Source organism: Orycteropus afer, unplaced genomic scaffold (genome assembly GCF_000298275.1).
Source record: "Orycteropus afer afer isolate SDZICR_OR568_19922 unplaced genomic scaffold, OryAfe1.0 scaffold00138, whole genome shotgun sequence".
In the NCBI taxonomy this organism is placed as follows: domain Eukaryota; kingdom Metazoa; phylum Chordata; class Mammalia; order Tubulidentata; family Orycteropodidae; genus Orycteropus; species Orycteropus afer.
The window spans coordinates 6,497,448-6,511,380 of record NW_006921725.1 but is presented as its reverse complement, the minus strand read 5'-3'; the positions used below and the strand labels follow the sequence as shown (position 1 = coordinate 6,511,380).

Genomic DNA, 13,933 nt, shown 5'->3' with positions numbered 1-13,933 from the left:
AATTATGGAGGTAAATTTTCTATTATTAATCAGTAAAATATTTTTCTTCCTCCTCCATTGAATGTGATTTTTAGACCATGCATGTGGTATTCTGATATTTTCTGTGAAAATATCCCACATATAAATCAGAAGTCCTTCCTATACCAAATCCATTGCTCTGTCAGTGCTAGATTTTAGATATGTTATGCAGCCCATTATATAATCTGTTGTAAGCATAAATGAAAAAATGAAGAAATCAGAAACTGTGATAGAGATCTTACCATATTGAGTATCTACTGTTTTTTTAGGAGAATCCTTTTAAAATGAGTGTATAGAAGTTGGAAAGTCATTGGTGATAGACTGAGATTAAAAAAATATAAGAAATATTATTTTTGAAACAAAAAAGCATTTGTATCAAATCATAGTTTGAATTTGAGAAGAATAAGATGGTTATAATTAGGCAATATATAGAAGATAATTCTCACAGTGTGTTTGGGAATGCATTGGAGTTAGAATGAACTTTTTAATACATATTTATCTTCTAATAAATCTAATATAATTTATTATAGTGACATATTTTTTATTAATTATTTCTATATGTACATTTGTAAAATACTACCGTGTGCACACACAGTACTGTGCTGTCAGTGATGGCAAACATTGATATACATACAGGTGAATAGATGGATGGATAGGCTGAAAAATCAGGTATGTCTATGCAGGGAGGAGAGTGCTCACATGCTCATGTATAGGGTTGGTAGACAATGTTTGTACAAGTGTATTTGTATGTTCTGTAAGAATTCGCAGGTATATGGTAGAGCTGACAAGGGACAAGGTTGTAGTCACTTCTTGGCCACAGCAAGCTACCCAGAGTGAGCAAGTAGTTGGACATGTGGGCTCGGGACCATAGTCTCAGGGGACATCGAGCTCAATTGGCATAACATAATACACAAAAATATTTTTCCACCTCTTACTTTCATGAGTAGCTACTGAGATCTTAAAAGCTTGCAAGCAGCCATCTCGATGCAATGATGGGTCGCTCCTCATCCGGAGCAAAGAATAATGAAAAAACCAAAGACACATGGAAACAATTAGTCCAAGGGACTGGGACACCATATGATCCTCAGCCTATACGACTATGAGACTAGAAGAACTAGATTGTGCTTGGCTACCACTGTCAACCCCTTGGTGGGAGATCTCTGTAAGAGATCCTGGGTAGAGTGGGAGAACAATGTGGAACAAAACTCAAAATCATTAAAAAAAAAAAAAAAAAAAGACCAAGTTTGGTGATCTGATAGAGCCTGGTGAAACCCCGAGACTATGGCCCCTATCTTCCCTTCACGTCTGGAACTGAACCGCTCTTGTGCCTTCCAGCCAAACAAAAGACAAGCATATGAGCTAAACATTTACATTAGGCAGATACACTCCTTGGAGAGATCAATCATGGGAGAATAGAAGGACTGTATGCACAGGGAGACAGCTCAGGGAGAAGTGCATGGGAAGGAAGGAAACAGGGAAAAGTTAACTATGGGAAGAAGTGGGAATAGAACTGTTGCATTATAGGAAATTGCAGTCAATGTCATGAGACATGGTGTATGTGAACTGCTGTATAGAAAATGAATTTGCTCTATAACTTTCACCCAAATCAAAATAACATTTTTAAAACAATACTACCATTTGTGTATTTGGTGGTATTTGGCGGTATTACTTGTGCTAATAAAAATACAAAAATGTAAGTTACCGATAGATAAAAGGAGTAAAATCAGTTGCTGTTGAGTGGATTCTGATTCATGGAGACCCATGTGCGTCAGAGTAGACATGCTCTCCATAGGATTTTCTTTTCTCTTTATGTTTTTAATATCATGTCATAATTTCACAGAAGCAAGACTGGACAATCTACTTCCATAACAATTTAGTGCCTCAGAAACCCAAAGGGCGGGGGGTGTCATTATGAGTTGGAATCGTCTCAGTGGCAGTGAGTTTGGTTTTATTTGGTCATAATTTTATTATTATTTATTTTAAACTTTTTATTGTGATTTGGGTGAGCATTTACATAGAAAATTGGTTTTCCATTCAAAAATTTTTACATGTTTTATTTCATGACATTGTTTGCCATTTACCCAGTGTAACAGCATTCTTTCCACTTCATCTCTATGTTTACTGTTTTCTTTTATCCTTTATTTCTGTTCCTTCTTGCCTTCTGAGCTTTGCCCATAGTGAAATGCTTTTCTCTCATATAGGTAGTTATTCTAAGGGTTGTATACCTCCCTGGTGTTACTGTTATAGGCTTATTGTTTGGCATCAATTGCTCAAATGCAAGTTCAAGTTGAAGCTGAAGAAAATTAAAAGAAGTCTGTGAGAGCCAAAATACAAGTTTGATTATAACACACCTGAATTTAGAGACCATCTGAAGAATAGATTTGATGCATTGAACACCAGTGACTGAAGACCATACATGTGGTGAGCTTACATCAAGGCCATCATACGTAAAGAAAGCAAATTGTCATCAAAAAGACAGGAAAGGAAGAAAAGACCAAAATCGATGTTGGAGGGACTCTGAAACTTGCTCTTAAATGGAGAGTAGCTAAAGCGAATGGAAGAAACGATGAAAGAAAAGATCTGGACAGAAGATTTCAAAGGGTGGCTTGAGAAGACAAAGTATTATAAAGAAAGATGCAGACCTGGAAGTAGGAGACCAAAAGTAGAATCACCCCATAGGATTTCCAAACCTCAGATCTACAAATTACAGCCTTGAATATATCCCACATGAATTTAAAGATCATCTCTAGAATAGACTTGATACACTGAACACTAATGTTTGAAGACGAGAGAAGTTGTGGAATGACATCAAGAATATCATAAATGAAGAAAGCAAAAGGTCATTAAAAAGAGGGAAAGAAAGAAAAGATTAAAGTGGATATCTGAAGAGACTCTGAAATTTGCTGTTGAGCATAGAGTAGCTAAAGTGAAGAGAAGAACTGTTGAGATAAAAGAGCTGAATAGAACATTGCAAAGAGCAGCTCGAGAAGACAAAGTAAAGTATTATAAAGAAATGTGCAAATACCTGAAGTTGAAAATCAAAGGAGAAGAACACACTTAGCATTTCTAAAGATGAAAGAACTGAGGAAAAAATTCAAGCCTTAGGTTGCAACATTGAAGGATTCCATAGGCAAAATATTAAAGTTTCAGAAAATATTAAAAGAAGATGAAAGGGATACACAGTGACTGTCCAAATTAAAAAAAAGGTTGACCTTCATTTATTTTAGGAGGTAGCTTATGATTAAGAATCAGCCATATTGAAGGAAGAAGTCCAAGCTACACTGAAGGAATTGGTGAAAAACAAGTCTCCAGGAATTGACAGAATATCCATTGAAATATTTCAACCAATGGATGCAGCGCTGTAGGCCCTTACTTGTTTATGCCAAGAAATTTGGAAGACATCTACCTAGCCAACCAATCAGAAGAGATCCATATTTATGGCCATTCCAAAGAAAAATTATCTATCAGAATGTGGAAATTATCAAACAATATCAGTAATAGTACTCGTAAGTAAAATTTTGCTGAAGATAATTATAAAATGGTTTCAGCAGTATATTCTCAGGGAACATCAAGAAATTGAAGCTGGATTCAGAAGAAGACCTAAAGGAGGGATATCATTGCTGATGTCAGATGGATCTTGGCTGAAAGCAAAGAATACCAAAATGATGTTTACCTGTGTATTATTGACTTTGCAAAGGCATTAGACTATGTGGATCATAATAAATTATGGATAACATTGCAAAGAATGGGAATTCTAGAACACTTCATTGTGTTCGTCAGGAACCTGTACATAGACCAAGAGGCTCTCATTTGAGCAGAAAAAGGGGATAGATACTCCATGGTTTAAAATCAGGAAAGGTGTGCCTTTTACCATACTTGTATATATATATTTGATCTGTGTGCTGAACAAATAACCTGAGAATCTGGACTACATGAGAAGAATCCATCATCAGGATTGGAGGAGGACTTATTAAAAACCTGCAAGATAAGGATGACGTAACCTTGGTTGCTGAAAATGAAGATGACTTGAAGCCCTTGCTGATGAAGATCATAGACTACAGTCTTAAGTATTGCTTATATTTCAACATAAAGAAAACAAAAATCCTCACAACTGGACCAATAAGCAACATCAATATAAATGGAGAAAAAAGACTGAAGTTGTCAGGGATTTCATTTTACTTGGATCCACAGTCAACACCCATTTAAGCAGCAGTCAAGAAATCTGACATTGCACTGCACTGGACAAATCCTCTGCAAAAGACCTCTTGAGAGTTTTAAGGAGCAAAGATGTCACTTTGAAGACTAAGGTGCACCTAACCTAAGCCATGGCACTTTCAGTCACCTCATAAGCATGTGAAAGCTGGACAGTTAATAAGGAAGACTGAAGAAGAGTTGATGTCTTTGACTTGTGGTGTTGTGGTGTAGAATACTGAAGACACCATGGCCTGCCAGATGAATGAACAAATCTGATCTGGAAGAAGTGCAGCTGGAATGCTTCTTAGAAGCAAGAAAAGCTAGACTTTGTCTCACCTACTTTGGTCATGCTATCAGAAGGGACCAGTTCCTGGAGGCAAATATCATGCTCATAAAGTAGAGGTTAATGAAAAAGAGGAAGACCTTCAACAAGATGGATTGACACAGTGTCTGCAGTGATGAGCTAAAGCATAGGTAGGATTTTGAGGATAGCACAAGTTTGGGCAGTGTTTTGTTCTGTTGTGCTTAGGGTCACTGTGAATCAGAGTCAACTCAAAGGCATGTAAGAATAACAACATTGTTTGATAGTTGTGGCACTGGGGCGAGTTCAGGTCCAGGTTTGAAATGTGATTAAGTGTTGTAGTGTCAGGGATTCCACCAGTGTTTATTAGAACAGTAGGCCTAGTCTTTTACTATTTTGAGTTTTGTTTCCTATGTTTCTCCTACTCCATCTGGGATCTCCTATTTTAATCCATTTTAGAGAGTTGGTTGTAATACCCAGACTCCATCTGGTTCTTTTGGTTTTGCGATTGTGGAGGCTGAGGTTTATGTGAATCATTAGTCCTTTGTGTCTTTGATTCTCTTCACTCTTTTAAGCTCCACACAGGGAAAGACCAATAGTTTGCACCCTAGAGAGCTTTTCATGGACTTTTAAACCTCAGTTGCTACTCACCAAAGTAGGATGAAGAACATTGTCTTTGAGCACTGTGTTCAGCCACTTGATCTTGATGTTTGCCAAGAGTATTGTCCTGAACCCCTATGCCCAGTGACCAATCCCTCAATGTTTTTGGGTTATAGCTGAGAAGTTTTCATAACTTTACCTCCTGTGTGCAAAGTTATGTGTGTCTACTATATTATTGGATGTATTTGCAGCACATATAAGTACATGTGTAAAATGTCCTGTTTCAAACCTATATAGAATTGTGAATGTAGTCCCATTTGCCTTCTCACACCAATTCAAGTTGTTTATCTCCCTATATATGAATATAGGTTATCATTATTACTATTATTGCAGGATTGTGTATGTAATCATATTTACCTTTGTTGCTTTTGACTGTTCCTTCCAGTGTCTTCCTTTGCCTCGATCATTTTGTGCTGTCCTCCTCCTTACTGTATATTGCCTTTCCTTTAATCCAAGTCAATCTGTGTCTCCTCTCTGGTTAGTGATTTACCCTGCCTTCCTCTCCCATCCTTGATAACCTTCAAAGAACGTTTCTTTTTGTTCATGTCCTCAGGTTATTTTAATAAGATTGTTTGTCTTTTTTTTTTTGTTGAGGTGTTGAGTTTTCTATAAACCTTAGGCATTAATCTCTTGCCCATTATGTCATTGCCATTTTTTTCCCACTCTTTGTAGGTTTTCTTTTTAGTTTTTTGGTGAAGTCTTCTGATGCACATAAATATTTCATTCTTTGGATATCCCAGTTGTCTAGTTTGTCTTCTGCTGTTTGTACATTTTTAGTTATGTTTGATATTGTATTTATGCCATTTATTAGGGCCCCTAAATTCGCTTCTATTTCTTCTTTGATGATCTTTATAGTTCTAGGTTTTATCTTTAGATCTTTGATCCATCTTAAATTTTTGTATATGTTGAGGTATATGGATCCTGTTTCATTTTTTCTACAAGTGGTGGTTCAGTTTTGCTAGCACCATTTGTTAAACAAGCTATCTTTTCCCTATTTAATGTGTTGTGGCCCTTTGTCAAAGATCAGCTGTTCTTGGGTGGATAGGTTTACTTCTGGATTCTCAATGCTGTTCCGTTGGTTTATGTGTTTGTCATTGTAACAATACCAGGCTGTTTCTACCAATACTGTGGATATATAGTAAGTTTTGAGATCAAGGAGTCTAAGGCTTCCTATTGTTTTTTCTTCTTTAGCAGTACTTCTCTTGTTTAGGGTCTCTTTCCTTTCTATATAAAATTGATGGTTAGTTTTTCAATCTCTTTAAACAATGATTATGGAAACGGGATTGGGGTTGAATTATGCCTGTCCATTGCTTTGGGCAGCATCACCATTTTCAGAATGTTAAGTCTTCTGAACCATGAGCACTCCATAGGATTTTCAATGGTTGTTTTTTAGAAGTAGATTGCCAAGCCTTTCTTCCTGAGACACTTCTGGATAGACTTAAACTTCTAACTTTTCATGAGCCCATTAACCTTTAACACCACGAAGGACTTCCAATGATACTTAAAATGATACAAATTATAGTTATTATCATTATAAAATTATAATATCTAAAAGAACCCTACACTTAATGACGTGTGACATTTTTGGTAAAGCTTTCTTCTCCAAGACTGCTATTCCTAAACTTTATTTGATCAAATGTATAAGCAAGTATAAAATTTGTTAAATTTCATTATGCCACCTTAGTGGAAAATGGGTTTCACTTTCACTTAGTATGTTTTTGAGGTTCATCTAAGTTGTAGCATGTATCAGTACTTCATTACTTTTTATCGCTAAATAATATTCCATTTTATAGATACACTACGTTTTGTTAATGTATTTGTCAGCTGATGAACAATTGGATTATTCCCACATTTTGACTATTGTGAATAGTGCTCTATCAATATTCCTGTGCAAAAAAAATAAAAGGATTTTAAGAGGGAAAAAATAACTGTAGTTTCTTGTTTGGTACCAATGATTAATTATGCCATTAATAAAGTCAGCAAATTTGATAACATCATAGAAAATTAATTTCTTATAAGACTTGATTGTCCTAAAAGAAAAACAAAACAACAACAACAAAAAATCAAAGTCACTGCCATCAAGTTGATTCTGACTCATAGCGACCCTTTTGGGTTTCTGAGGTAGTAAATCTTTATGGAAGTGATTGCCCAGTCTTCCTTCCATGGAGTGGCTTGTGGATTTGAACCACCAGTTTTCTGGTTAGCAGTCAAATACCCTAGGCACTAATTGTCTTAAATGTTGTTGTTGTTATGTGCTGTCGAGTCAGACCCGACTTGTAGTGATCCCACCTTGGGTTTCCAAGAAGGGATCACTATGGAAGTAGATTGTTCCATCTTTCTTCTGGGGAGTGCCTGGTGGGTCTGATCTGCCGTCCTTCTGGTTAGCAGTCAGGTGCTTTAGGCACTATGCTACCAGAGCTCCTAAATAGTACTTCTAAATGGGAGATTTGGAAGACTTAGAAGAGAGAAAAAGAATGAAAAGTAAGTCTACTTTAATTAGAAGGTAATGAGAACCGAAACTTCCTTTTGTCAATTAAGTTTTTGTTTGTTGTTTTAAAATATTTGCCCACTTCCCACAATGTCTCTGCTATTGGATTTAGCTTACTATGAGTAATTACTCAACTCTGTTATTTCTGTAGTGTGGGCTCAGATGTTGTGCATGATACACAGTGATTTAGGAAATTATCCTTCCTTTGCCTAAAACATCATTTTCAAGAGCCTGAAATTCCATTTATTAGGTAATAATAGGCCTCATGTAGAATGTAAATGTAACCTGGCACTGGGCTTCTGTTTAGAACAGATAAATTATCATATTAACTAGACTGGATGATTGTTATTTCAGAGAGATTCATCCTTAGACCTTCCCATATTTGTTACCACCTCTCTAACTTATAGTATCCTTCATTTAATGAATGTTAATGTCAGCACTGGTAAGTTAGCTACTCCTCATAAAGAGCCAGAGACTTTTGTTTGTTTTGCCTTGGGTTTTAAATAACTGATGGAGAGTTATATCATACAAGTAGGTAGCAATTCTGTCTTCTGTTAACAGATGCTAAGTAGTGGTAATCTGGGTTAATCAAGCATTACACATTTATACATTAGGAAAATTAGAGAATATTGTCTGTGATAGATTTTTTGGGGGGTCACTGGATAGCAGTCAAAACCATGAAATCAGAGAATGCTCATATTCTACCCTTCACGCATGATGGTTTGTAACTGGAGGATTTGACAGAGAAGGTAGGCAGCGTCATTTGGGAGGGAATAAGTATGAGTTGTCTCCAATGGCTGGAGGAGCCACAGGATTCTGATTCCAGAAGGGCAGGCATTGCTAAGGACATCCATATGGTGGGAAATGAAAAGAAAATGTTGGAGACAGGCTTAATCAGTTCTCAGCTCTCTTAGAGCAGAGTCAGCCCCTTGGTATTTGGTAGGCATTGATTGATTGGCATTTTGAATTGGATCTAAGTATACTTTATAAGCCACTGAAAATTCCCTGGAAAGATTTATCAAGATATATTATGGTCTCTTGCCCTATGTCTGCTTTTTCATTCTTTGGTTCCAGTTATAAAACAGCCCAGGGCATCTCAAAAGTGAACATTTTCTGCCTGGGTTAGCTGTCTGTTTATAAACTTTTCCATGTTGCCAAAAAGGCAGAATTCTCTCCAAAAATCATTTCCTGGGATCCTTGGCCCTTCTGTGTATACTTCTCCATTGTTTGGCTGGCTGTGTTCCTTAGGTAGTGATTTATAGCAAATGCAATATTTAACTGTACTGTGTTGACTTCTTCACATAAATGTCATGCACAAGGTAGGTAAATTATAAATGAGATTTCTTAACACTCAATGCATTTTGGTCTTGGCTTGTCATAGATTCAATTTTGATACTTATATCTAGTACTGATTTTAAGCTAGAGTCCTTAGGTCTGCAATTGGGATTAAAACATTTTATAGTGCTTGGAAGTAACTCTTATAAGATTGACCATTTTCTTACTCTTAAATAGGGTCTTCTGGATTCATGATTGATAACTAGTATTATTTTATTTTTTCTGTTCATCTTATTTGATACATATCTTCCATAGATTGTAAGAGGTCCGTAGGAAATATATACATCTTTAAATCAAATCACTATCTCATTAATGTAATTCCTTATCTTTTCATTGGATGTAATATCCTGACAGTATCCAAAATTTTATCTAAAATTGTTACACTTATATAATATGTATATGATTATATTATCCTCCAGATGATAAAATTTTATTCTAACTAAACCAAAACCAAACTCACTGTCGTCGAGTCATTTCTGACTCTTAGCGACCCTTCCTTAGGTCTCTGAGGCAGTATCTGTATGTAAGTAGATTGCCCAATCTTCCTTCTGGTGACACTACGCCCAGAGCTCCCTTATTCTGACCAGAATACATGTATTCATTATGGCCATTTCTATGTGGTATTTCCTTAATTTTTCCTTCACATTTTACACATTTATGAATTAAGTGCTAATATCTAGGCTGGCACTATATGTTATGAGATGTCTAAAGTGGCTGTTGAGCTCTTGAAATGTAACTATTTGGAATTATTGTATAATAGGTGTAAAATACATACTAGATTCTGAGTACTTGGGAAGAAAGGATGTAAATATCAATAAATGTTTTACATTGATCACATAAAACATTTTGAACCATTATGTTGAAGTGGTCATATGTTGGATACATTGGATTAATTTAATTTTTAAAATTAATTAAATTTTCTTGTTGTTGTTGTTGTTATGTGCCATCGAGTTGGACCTGACTCATAGCGACCCCTCCTTGGGTTTCCGAGGCAGTATCGCTACAGAAGTAGATTGGTGGTGTAGTGCCTAAGGCATGTAACTATTAACTAGAAGGCTGGTGGTTCGAACCCACCAGCCACTCCTTGGAAGGAAGATTGGGCAAGCTACTTCCATAGAGATACTGCTTCCAAAATCCAAGGAGGGGTCATTTGAATCCTGTTGCTTAGAAATTTAAAATTAAACCTACAGGCTGCGTATCAAGGCATTTACTTGTGGTAGTAGATCTGTTACCAGCTTCCCGTTCTGGGAAGAAGATCTTCATGGCTTTAGTGTCTAGTCTAATTTCTGTTTTGTAGGTTGTTGTTGGCAAATATTTTTCACTGTCGCTCCCTTTTTCCACTTGGCCACTTTTCAGTCATGTTGTGGGGGGTTATGATAAAAGAAAAAATGTATTATCCTTTAAGTATTCCTTGCTAACTACATTTCCTTCAGGGCACTATTTTTATAACTCCTAACATTTAACCTCTTATTTCCAAAATTTTATAGTATGGCTTGGAAAGAATTATGAGTGAAGAGAGGAGTCTTACCTTATTGGCCAAAACTATTGATCCTGAGCATCCTGTTATGATGACAGATGTGGTTAAACTGCTCTCTGCAATATGCATTGTAGGAGAGGAAAGCATGTAAGTATTCTCGATTTATTTCTCTAACTAAGTAATAATTCAGTACACTATGATTCTATTAACATTTTTGTTATCTATTCTAGATTAGAACTTGCCTTAAGTAAATTTTAAAGTATATTTTAGCAGTAGATTTAGATTCTTAATAGAACAGAGATGTTTGAATAATAATTCTTACTTTTAATTAGTACAGTAGTATAGGCTCAAATATTTCTGTGAAAAACTGATTTCTTCATCATGTTGATTTTAAATTGTGTTGTATTCAAACCTTAAATTTTAAATGAAGGCTTTGAAAAATATACAGACAGGTTATGTATTTTTAACGTGTGTGTGTGTGTGTGTGTGTGTGTGTGTTTTGCAGATAGAGTTAATTCAAATTATAGGCTAGTTCTATCCCATTGTATAAGCAAACTTCATACTATTTGAAAAGCTATATATAAGGCAGATTTTCAAAGTGCTCTATGTAATAGTACTTTTACTGGTTGTGGATACATAGTCCTTGACTATAAAGCACATACCAGAGCTTTAAACTTTAAAGATATGGACCACATTTGTTAGGGATGTAACTAAAAGACCATTGTTGTTGTTGCTAGCTGTTGTTGTTGCTAGCTGCTATTGTGTCTGGCTCTGACTAATGTAACTCCACGCATGATGGAATTGGACCACTGCATTTCATCAGACAAGAATTTTCACTAATTGATTTTTAGGTGTAGATCAGCAGGCCTTTCTTCATAGTTGTCTTATTCTGGAAGCTCCATTGAAACCTATTTGGTATCATAGCAACATACAAGCCTCCTCTGACAAATGTGTGGTAGCTGCGCCTCTGACAAAGGTGTGTTGGCTGAGAATCAAACCCAGATCTCCTGCATGGAAGGCAAGAACTCTACCATTGATCCCCTGCAGTGTAGTAAATTACATGCTATGACCTTTCTAGCCACAGTCCTTACAACTCCTACTTTGCTGTGAGCAACTGAGTAGTTGTTTGTTAAAGTCATCCACCTGGGGCAGCACAAAATAATTTTCTAGGGAAGTTGGCTCACTCTCAGGTGTGTAGAATTCTCATGTTGTGATTGGTTGGTTTTGCCAGTCTGCCAGGCTCAAAATGAGCCCTCCTAGAGGCAGAAGGAATCTCTTTGACTGACGGCTGAGAGAGATGCGCTTGCTGAGAGACATGAGAGAGACACACTGCCGAGAGAGAGACGTGCTACTGAGAGACACTGAATGTGTTCCTGATCTTGAATTGTAGCCTGTTGCTTCCCTAATAAACCTTATAATCTGTGAGTTCTGTGTGGCTACTGCGGCGAATTATTGAACTCAGCAGAGAGGTGGTGGGTGCTGTGGGAGGGATGGCTGGTGTCAAGGTTATAAGAGGGCTTGGAGGCTGGCGATGTGTCTGGACTCATAGGAACAGGCTGCTGCTGATGGTTCTGTCTTCCTCTTGTGAAGTTAGAGGAGGTCAGAAGATGCAGCCTCCCTGCTCCTGTAACACGCAACACTGCCCTCAAAAAAGTTGATTTACGCTGCATACTAAAGGATAATTATAGAGCAAACCTTTTTAATTTTTAAAAAGGATTTATATTTTAACTGCAAGGAAATGTTTAAAAATTATTTAAATATTCCTTTTTTAAAGGATAAACTTGCTGCTGTCCCATTGATTCTGACTCATGGTAACCCCATCTGTTACAGAGTAGATCTTCTCCATAGACGTAGATTGCCAGGCCTTCCTTTTGTGATACCACTGGGTAGGCTCGAATCACCAACCTTTAGATTAATAACTGATTGTAAACTACTGTGCCACTCAAGGACCTTATAAAAATATAAAAACTATACAACTAAAAGAATATCGATATATTCATATCATAGAAGGGTGGGTAGAACTCTGTAAATGGAATGTCTTATGTAAATTTGAAAATCAGCCTTGTTGTCATCCTGCCAGAAGTGGTGAGGGTTGAAGTGCTAAGTCTGAGAGTCATGGACTACACTCAGGCCTGATATGTACTTATAGATACATACCTATAGTGTGTATTCATGGAAGAGGGTTAGTTATACTCAGCTACATTTTTGAGCATGCAAAGCCAGTTGCACGGTTTCAACACCTTACCTTTCTCATTTTAAAAAAGCCATACATAATAATTTTGGTGAGAAATGCAAGAGTGAATTTAATGCTGATACATAGGATACACTGTATGCTCTTGTCTCCCTTTCTCCTTCTCCATTCCCTCTCTCTCTTTTTCTTTCCTTCTTTTCCCCTCATCTTCTCTCTCCTGTTTGTCTACATTCCTCCCTTCTCTTTTCCTTCCCTTCACTCTTCCTTTCCCCTATTCTTCCTTCCTCTTCTTTCTCTTCTCTTACTTTATCTTCTTTCTCATTTTCCTCCTCTTCCTCCATATTATTTTTATTATTTCTTGACTTCAGAATAGGTCTCTTTTATAATGTAAATAACTTTGAGAATTAAAGCCCTATGGCCACAAAGTGTGCTACTACAGAACGCTAGGTACTTCACAGTCCTTTTCTAAGCCATACTGTCCTATTTTGTATATGTATGTATGTATGTATGTATATATGTGTGTGTGTGTGTGTGTATACATATATATAAGGAGTTATTTGGAAGAATAGCGCCCTGGAGGAATTGCAGTTATTCAAGATTATTTATAGGATAATACATTTTTCCACTTAGCCTGCTAAAATAAAGAACATGTAACCCCCCTCAAATATCTGTAAAATACACATTTTGCATTAAGAACTGTCAGAATAGTTCACAGCTATTCTTTAATAGATGAAGAAATAGAATTTTTGTGTAACTATTATATTTTATATTTGACTATTTATAATATCTCACTAGGTTTTGGCTGCCATAACTTTATTTACTTAAATTTGAGGGTCAGTGGAGTGTTGTGGTTAATAGCAATTTTATAGTGTTCACTACACAGACTGTCTGATTTCAAACCCTTGCTCTTTATACCATTTAGTAGTTAGAACTGTGGGCAAGATGTTTATTTTGTTTTCCTGCCTTAGTTTCCTAATGTATAATATGATATCATAATAGTACCTATCTCCTAGAGTTGTTATATACATTAAAATAAGTTACTGTTCGCAACGTAATTGGAGTAGTTGTAATTGGAGTAATTTGAGTATGTTGTATGCCTGCATAAATGCATAAATAATTAAATACCCTTGTAGGATTGTTGTGAGGATTAAATGAATTAAATGTATATGATAGAGTTCTATACATGTTTTGTGCTTGGTAGGCTACTTCTAAAATGTTATTTTTTGCCTATGTGTAGTTACTCCTTTAGTAGAAACAAGTAATTGTATT

The 13,933-nt window shown here is 36.2% G+C and overlaps 1 protein-coding gene across 1 annotated transcript in view; it reads left to right on the top strand.

The window, feature by feature from the left end:
* The window catches only part of DIAPH3 (diaphanous related formin 3), a 923,535-nt gene that overhangs the window by 340,178 nt on the left and 569,424 nt on the right, over positions 1–13,933 (top strand). Inside the window, exon 8 of the mRNA XM_042781617.1 lies at positions 10,484–10,620. Coding sequence (XP_042637551.1) covers positions 10,484–10,620 — 137 coding nt within the window. The remainder of the gene's footprint in view (positions 1–10,483; positions 10,621–13,933) is intronic.